General features: G+C 45.9%; 1 protein-coding gene across 1 annotated transcript; it reads right to left on the reverse strand.

Annotated features, from left to right (window-relative positions):
- Positions 1 to 3,896: 3,896 nt before the first annotated feature.
- Positions 3,897 to 6,781, reverse strand: LOC112578694 (antileukoproteinase). The gene is made up of 4 exons (XM_025263401.3): positions 6,535 to 6,781; positions 5,472 to 5,633; positions 4,906 to 5,055; positions 3,897 to 4,152 (listed from the first exon to the last, which is right to left on the reverse strand). Exons 1-4 carry the CDS (start codon positions 6,617 to 6,619, stop codon positions 4,124 to 4,126), a joined length of 426 nt encoding a protein of 141 aa, XP_025119186.2. The 5' UTR covers positions 6,620 to 6,781; the 3' UTR covers positions 3,897 to 4,123.
- Positions 6,782 to 8,425: the final 1,644 nt, after the last annotated feature.

An 8,425-nucleotide genomic window follows, 5' to 3' on the forward strand; every position in this document is an offset into this window, starting at 1 on the left:
TAACCACTGGACCTTCAGGGAAGTCCCCCAAATCCCTCTTTTTAAGGCTTCAAAGATCCCTCTGGGGTCAGGCTGTGTCTGGGACATCCTCTGAATGGTACCACTGCTAGGCTTCTTTCCCTCATCTCCTTACCAGTTTCTCCTGGGTGCCCTTGAGCCCTTGGCACTGGAGAAATGCGTAAGGGGGAGAACCCCCTGAGATGGTCACTCCGTGGGACTCTTTTTGAAGGACTGGGAATGGGGATGATACTGAAGGCTAGGAAGCCTGGCAGAGGGATCAAGGCAGAGAGCCCCTTTCTGTGGGTCTAGACCAAGTGGAAGATGGATTGGGATGTTGAAATAAGCCTGGACCTCCTCTTTAGCTTTCATGAAGGGGCACACATGTGCCCACACCTGCCCTGGTGGCCCTTGAGGTTATTACCCTAGCCATCCTGCTCACATTGGTGCAGCAGGTAGAGTCTCCCATCCTTGCCAGAATCTCCTTGGCATCTCCCAAGCTTCACCTTAACTGGACAAGACAGAGGTGCAGGTTATAGGATGCCTCTGGATGCCCCTTGCACTCTGCAAAATCCCAGCCCAGGTCTGAGTGTTAGTAAAGAAATCAACCTCTCCCATATTTCAGGACCATATCTCCCATATCTGAGGTCCAAGCACCTCCTGAAAGAGCGACTGATTCCCCAGGGAGCCCTCTAGCAGTGCCCGAAGCTCGTGGCATGTAGCACTGACAGAGAGGCTAACTGATGGGCCACCGGCGGACTAACCCCCAATGGAAACGGACACCTACATACAGTGGGAACTACTCTTTCTGGGCAAGACCTTCGCTTTGGAGTCTGAGATGCCTGTGGAATTCCAATATGTGATGCAACAGAGGCTAGGGTGTGTCTTTTCTGCCTGGGCACTGCCATCGTTGGCATTATGGGGGCTGAGCCCCCTAGCATGAAAGAGTGGCTTTGAGGGGAAGAACCCAGCTTTCTCTTCCTTCCCACATGCCATGAGAAGGGGATGGGTTCCCCAATGTGATAAGGAGGTGAAAGATTCCAACCTGTGGGGGGCAGTTGTGATAGGAGGGAGAGTTGAGGGGGTAGTAGCTGGGTTATCCCATCAAGAAAAGGTCACTGGCTCAGGAGGAAAGTTGTAGAGCTCATGATCATGTACCCCTGTTTCAGGGAAAGACAAAGACATCCAGAGACAAAGAATGCCAGAAATGGGGGTGGGGTGGAGATTAAAGACAGACAGATGGAGGCATCTTGATGGAGACTTGAGAGATAGAGGCAGAGACAGGCAGACAGAGGAGAGAGTAAGGAACACACACAAAGAGTAAGAGACAAAGAAGGTAAATCAGATTAAAAGGAATCCAGACAGAGACAGAAATAGAGGCATAAAGAGAAAGACAGTGAGGAGGTATAGAGAATAAGAAACAGAATGAAAATAAGAGAAAGAGACAGAGATATTTCAGCAAAGGAGAAGATCGTGTTGACCTTAAAAAACAAAACAAAACAAAAAACAGGCAGTTATTTCTCCAGCAAAAACATTAAGGATCAGCAAAGAATTGCAATTTGGGGTTTGCAACCATGGTGGGCCAAGTGAAAGTCCCTGCCCAGCCAGCAAGGGAAAGAGAATGCTTTTACAGAGAGGAAAGGGAAGCGGTGGTGGGGCTTCCCAAGTGGCACTAGTGGTAAAGAACGCACCTGCCAATGCAGGAGATGTAAGAGACACAGGTTTCATCCCTGGGTCGGGAAGATCTCCAGGAGAAGGAAACAGCAACCCACTCCAGTATTCTTGCCTGGAGAATCCCACGGACAGAGGATAGACTCACAGAGTTGGACACAACTGAACAACTTAGCATGCACTCACACAAGCAAGGAAGTCAGGAGGACTCCAGGAAAAAAGATCTGTGGCTTTTCATTGCCTGAATCTTTGCTAGGGAGGAAAAGTCTTCCTGCTGGGCTCGGCTATGGTCAGAGGGTGTGAGAGCGCCCCCTTCTGGCCTGCAAACTCTAATTGCGGTTTCTGTTACAACCTCTTTACTCTTGAAATACAAGTATATCACAATTTTGGTGAAATCTGTATTCAAGGATGACGTTTGGCAACTCAGTAAAAATGGCACTACTGAGTCGAGTTGTGTAGCTGATCGCAGTTCATTCTTCATACGACCGTATCTCGTTTTGTTGTACTTTGTTTTATTGTGCTTCACAGATGTTGCAATTTTAACAGACTGAAGTTTGTGGCAATCCTGTGGTCCAGTGGTTGCCTCCATGCTCCCAATGCATGGGGCTGGGTTTGATCCCTGGTCAGGGAACTAGATCCCACACGCCAGAGCTAAGAGTTTGCATGTCTCAATTAAAGATCTCAGGACTGCAACTAAGACCTGCCATAACCAAATAAACAAATTAATATGTTTTTTAAAAGTTGCACATAAAATATCAAGCTGGTTATGATTATATACCAAAAAATGTACACCAAATGCAGGATGATGCCTTCTTTCATAGAAGAGGAATTAATAATGAGACAGATAGTGCTGACTATGGAAACTGGTTATTTAGCTTCAAGATTTAATACTTCAACAAAATAGGGATTCAGATAAATTTATTTTTATTTTTCTATATCATAGCAAGCATATCAAAGTATGAAATTTAACTATTTCACAAATGCAGGCCATCTTGACTGGTATCAGTTTCTGACTCTTTAGAACAATCTTATACTAAACTTTCTAATACATGTATTAGATTCCCATTGGCAAATATTTTGTCTTTCCTGTGTTTCTGAAAGGAAAATTGCTAAATGATATATGTAACTTTTTAGTTTTATTAGGCATAACCAGATCACTCTTCCAAGTGGTTGTACCAATTCACATTTCCATCCGCAAACTATTAAGAGTCTTTTGAGTGTTTATATTGTAGCCTTTTCTTAAAGATTATTTATTTGTTGATCTTACTTTTTTGGCTGTACTGGGTCTTCACTGCTGTGTGTGGACTTTCTCCAGCTGCAGCGGGTGCAGTCTTCTCTCGGTGGTGCACGCGTTCTCATGCAGCGGCTTCTCTTGCTGCAGAGCACAGGCTCTAAGTACACAGGCTTCAGTGTACTTAAGCTCCACAGCACATGGGATATTCCTGCACCAAAGATCAAACCCTGCGTTGGCAGGTGGACGCATAACCAGTGGATCACCAGGGAAGACCTATATTGTAGACTTTTCATTCTTGCCATTCTGATCAATAAAAAATGGTGTCTGGTTGTTTTAATTGGTTTTTTCTTGTAACTGGTGACATTGAAGCTCCTATATATCTGTATACAATCAGTTATAATAATCTCTTATTTGATTGTCCATGCTATTCATAGTTCATTTTTCTCTAAGAGGTTGGCTGTTTTTCTTACTGCTCTGTAGAAATTCTTCACATATTTTTCTATTTCTTTGTTTGTGATAATCATTCCAAGTATTTACTTCTAAGCTCTCATTTATCGTTCAACTTTTTGTGTTTGTCAATTTTGCTCCTGATGTCATCAAATGTAATCATTTTTTAAACCCTTTGCACCTTGCTTCCCTGAGGTAAGTCTAAGGTCTGTTGATCATCTACTATGTGATGGGCAGTGAGCTTTCCGTCCACATGTTATCACCTCGAATCCTGATCACTTTATGAAATTGTCACCGCTGTTATCGTTTCCATGTTACAGACGACAAGACTAAGGGTCAGTGGGACAAAGTCATTGCCCAAATCTACAGAACCTGTCCTCTATGAATGTAAGATTTAAACCTGTATCTGCTGGGAACCAAAACACTCTCTTCTTCCAATTGCTATTTTACGGGTTTTTGGAGAAACCCCACACATTCAGACATTTTATTCTTCATCTCACTCCTCATACCCTAGTCCACACTCAAAAGAGTCAAGGAAGATGGAAATGCGGAGAAAACCTAGTACATTTATTTATTCACTGATCAATAGGCATTTCCTGTCATGTGCCAAGCTACACATTGGGTGCTGGGGATACAGAGATAAAACAGGCCAGATCTTGTCCCCGGAGGAGTATTGGTCTCAAAACCACATCTTGACCAAAGTGCTTCCATTGTTTTCCAGGCTTGCAGGATGGGGAGTAGGGGGACTCCCCAGAGCACACAGACCAGGAAGTCCTAATGTTTTTGACCTGGAAAGGTTGAATCTGTAGAAAGAAAATAAAGTGGAGCCTCAGCACAGGAATTATTTAAGTGACCCCTATATCCTTCCCACTAAGATGGTCCTTCCACCACCAAGTCCTAGGTCCCCTGGGATAAGTAGAGAGCCTTGTGCTGGAATAGTTGAAACACTGCTGGCCTTTGATGTAGGAATCAAGACAAAATCCAGGCTTTTCACAGGCTTGTCTCTGCTGCCCTCTGATAAAATCAGAATATTGGGCTAGATTGACATCTATGCATCTTACTAGAGTTCCCTGTGGTTCCAGATAACTTAGCCAATCGGGGCCATAACCACAGCAACATTCTCTGAATGCAAACAGTACTTCAAGTCTTAAAAATCACTTTTACATTTAGTATCGCCATGGATATAATTGCGTCCATTTTACAGATGGGGAAACTGAGGTCAAGGATGAAATAGTCAGTTGCTCCTAGTCACACAGTCAGTCACAGGCAGAGATGATATTCAAAGATAGAACTTTTGCCTCTTGTATCATGCTCCTTCCTCGTGCCTTATTCCAAGAAGCTTTCCTTCCTAGGACCCAGCACGGCCTGTCATAGGTGCCTCCTGGGACTTGTCTAGAAAACTCTAAGGGGTGAAGGTCATTGAAGGGCAGAGGATCTGCTTGGGGAATGGGGAAGTACTGGAAGATGTCAAGCAACCTCTTTCACATACAAAGGTACCATTAGGTTGAGAGCATATTAAGGTCCAGGGGGATGTGGAGCTTGTTAGATCTTCTCACCTTTCACCGGCAGGACACATGAATTCCCACACGGACCCCTGCAGCACTTGAAACCATTCAGGCAGTGGCTGTCGTTCTGGCAGTCGTCTACAGGGTTGCGCCTCTCACAGCGGCCGGTGACCACTGGACACCTCCCAGGAGTGACTTTAACTGATGAAAACAAAGTCACAATTCAGAGGCTTCACCCCGTGGGACATCACCCAAATTCCCAACTCCATCTTCACCTCATACATGGAAATTGGTTCTTCCCCAACTTCAGGATCCAATCTGAGGCTGGTGCATGTCCTAAAGAAGACTCTCTCCCGCCAATGGGACCCCGACCAGTGTCTGACATACGTGTGTCTAATGGACAGACTGATTCATGAGCTGACTGACCTGCTGGCTGACGGGCTCACTAACTGGCCTACTGTCTACCTGAGAAAACAGAGCTGGTAGAGGGGGTGGAGAAACCCTGACTCTATCCCATCCGCCACCTCAGTTCAGACGAGCCCCCTCCACTTGCCCAAGAAGCATGTCCTCAAGCTCAGACCTCCCTGATCCCCCTTTCCAGGACTGGACTTCCTCACCTGGCTTTGACGTGTCTACAGGATCCATGCATTTGATGCCACAAACATCCTGGCAGCATTTCTTCCTCTTCGGACACTGCCAGTCACTGTGGCATTCAGGGGGTTCATATACTAAGCACATTGCAGGGCGTATGAAAGGACAGGCTCCACGTTTACCTTTTTCTGAAGGGTAAGAACAAAGGAGGAAGAAGAAACTGGTGCTGAGTCATGATCACAATCCTGCAGAAGGAGCCAGGGGAGGACAGAAACCTAACCCAAGTAGCTGACCCCAGAGGAATGAAGGGAGCCATTAGGATTCCAGTTTCAAGGCCAGTGTGGGACAGTGCCAAGCGCAGCCAAACCCTCAACCAAGAGGGAGTCAATGGGAAAGAAGGTATAGATGGTGGTGTGCCACTAGATCTTTCAAGAGGGAGACTTTGTGGAGTTTGCCAGTTTCCCTGGTATAAATATTCCCACTATTCCTTATTTCAAGCTACCAATGTGACATCAACCACCTCACAGAAGTCTTGAAGATTTCACAATCAGCTATTGCATGTCTGTATAAGTCAGCCCCGGGGAGTGCTGAACAGAGTTCATGGTCACGTATTCCCGGCCCAGGGCTGGCTGGGAGGCAGAAAGAGACAGTGACAGCAAGAGAGGCCACTCATTCGAGATTAGACAAAGGAGAACAGATCAACTGAGAAGCAAATAGAGAGTGCTATTTGCTTCTCAGCAAATAGAAAGAGAGTGACCATTAACAACAGCAACAAAAACACATGAAGAGAAACAGAGAACAATCTGGAAAATTAAAACTGATAGTGACCAAAATAATGTGACAGAGGAAAAAAAAACAGTAAAGAAGGAGCTATGGAGAAATAAAAATAAGAAATACAGGGGCTTATTTCTGGATGCACAGAAACTCTCTTAGTTGAAGTCCTCAGAGACATGCTTGAAATTAAGGGCCATAGGCCATTGGAAAGAGGGCTTCAAGGCCAGCCCCCGGGGCTAAAAAGAAGAGGTTATTCCCACGCTGAGCCGTCACTGACTTTGGTATCTGGGTATGGCCTGAGAGAGTTCAACTCACCTTTGGGAGCACCTTCCACAGCCCAGGGCATCAGGAATCCAAAGGCAAATATCACCAGGAAGACGATAAGGCCGATGGACTTCATCTTGAGGGCAGGTGGGGTGGTGGTGACCGGTGTCAGCCTCACCCTTTATACCCACTCCGATGGGTGTGTCCCACAGGAACTGCCCTGAGTTCTCTCAGCTGCTGTTTCCTCAGCAGGAAATTCAGGTGAGGACAGTGACCACACCATCCAGAGTGTTGCTGGCTCTTTCCTGCCCTTATGCAAGAGCGTGAGGACTAGGAAGGGGATTGAAGGACTTGGAGCGGGTGGTGTCAGAAAGCCACTTGGGAACACGTTAGGGGACCCTGAATCACCCTCCTTTGGGGAGCAGTGGGGGAGGGGCAAAGAGGGCCAAACAGGACATTACAAAGGAACTTGTTAGAAATCCGGAACCATGGCCTCTCAAAGTGCCATGACTTTCCTACAAGGACGCTGGAGGATTGCCACATTTGTTACCACATTACCCAGGGTCACTCCCTTCCCTAAAGGGCAGGTGACATTTTCTCTCGTTCTCTCCTGACGTATTACCATGTAGTACTTGCAGTGCCCGGCACACAGGGAATCTTGGCTGAATGACAGTGGAGAGGGGACAGCAAGCAAAACCTCTCTGGGCTTCAGCTTTCCCAGCTGTGAAGTGGGGATAATAGTAACGGACTAGATCACAGAGGGGGAACTTGAGTTGAAAAGAGTGGAAGGAAGTTGAAGGATGAACACACTACCTGTTAGCAGAATGGAAGTGAGACTGATGCAAAGTCAGTGACATTGGAGCCCTGTTTCCTGACATAAACCGATGGGGCTCTTCTTAGCAGTCAGTTGAAGAGCCAGTTGAAACAGGTGTGTCATTTCATATGCTCAAAAAATCCTCTCACACCCCAGAGTCATCCTCACTGCTCTTGCATGATCATAATGGACATTTATTGTACACTGGCTACATGATGAGAAGTTTAAACAATTCTAAATAGCAAAATTGCCGGCAGAAATATCAATAACCTCAGATATGCAGATGACACCACCCTTACGGCAGAAAGTGAAGAGGAACTCAAAAGCCTCTTGATGAAAGTGAAAGTGGAGAGTGAAAAAGTTGGCTTAAAGCTCAACATTCAGAAAACGAAGATCATGGCATCTGGTCCCATCACTTCATGGGAAATAGATGGGGAAAGAGTGAAAACAGTGTCAGACTTTATTTTTAGGGGCTCCAAAATCACTGCAGATGGTGACTGCAGCCATGAAATTAAAAGACACTTACTCCTTGGAAGAAAAGTTATGACCAACCTAGATAGCATATTGAAAAGCAGAGACATTCCTTTGCCAAGAAAGGTCTGTCTAGTCAAGGCTATGGTTTTTCCAGTGGTCATGTATGGAGGTGAGAGTGGGACTGTGAAGAAGGCTGAGCACCAAAGAATTGATGCTTCTGAACTATGGTGTTGGAGAAGACTCTTGAGAGTCCCTTGGACTGCAAGGAGATCCAACCAGTCCATTCTGAAGGAGATCAGCCCTGGGATTTCTTTGGAGGGAATGATGCTAAAGCTGAAACTCCAGTACTTTGGCCACCTCATATGAAGAGTTGACTCATTGGAAAAGACTCTGATCCTGGGAGGGATTGGGGGCAGGAGGAGAAGGGAACGACAGAGGATGAGATGGCTGGATGGCATCACTGACTCAATGGACGTGAGTGTGAGTGAACACCAGGAGTTGATGATGGACAGGGAGGCCTGGCGTGCTGCGATTCATGGGGTCGCAGAGTCGGACACGACTGAACTGAACTGAACTGATAGAGCAAAAGTAAGCCTGTTAAGGTGAAACCAAGAAAAAAAAAATGCATGAAATACAGAAAGTAGAATGTAGGAG

Source organism: Bubalus bubalis, chromosome 14 (genome assembly GCF_019923935.1).
Source record: "Bubalus bubalis isolate 160015118507 breed Murrah chromosome 14, NDDB_SH_1, whole genome shotgun sequence".
Lineage (NCBI taxonomy): Eukaryota > Metazoa > Chordata > Mammalia > Artiodactyla > Bovidae > Bubalus > Bubalus bubalis.

What these genes read in the sequence shown, in the direction of transcription:
- LOC112578694 (XM_025263401.3), bottom strand. Translation starts at nt 6,619, where the DNA reads ATGAAGTCCATCGGCCTTATCGTCTTCCTGGTGATATTTGCCTTTGGA. An exon ending in TGTGGAAGGTGCTCCCAAAG is followed by an intron (nt 5,634 to 6,534) that starts GTGAGTTGAACT and finishes CTTACCCTTCAG; the next exon opens with AAAAAGGTAAACGTGGAGCC. An exon ending in TGTAGACACGTCAAAGCCAG is followed by an intron (nt 5,056 to 5,471) that starts GTGAGGAAGTCC and finishes TGTTTTCATCAG; the next exon opens with TTAAAGTCACTCCTGGGAGG.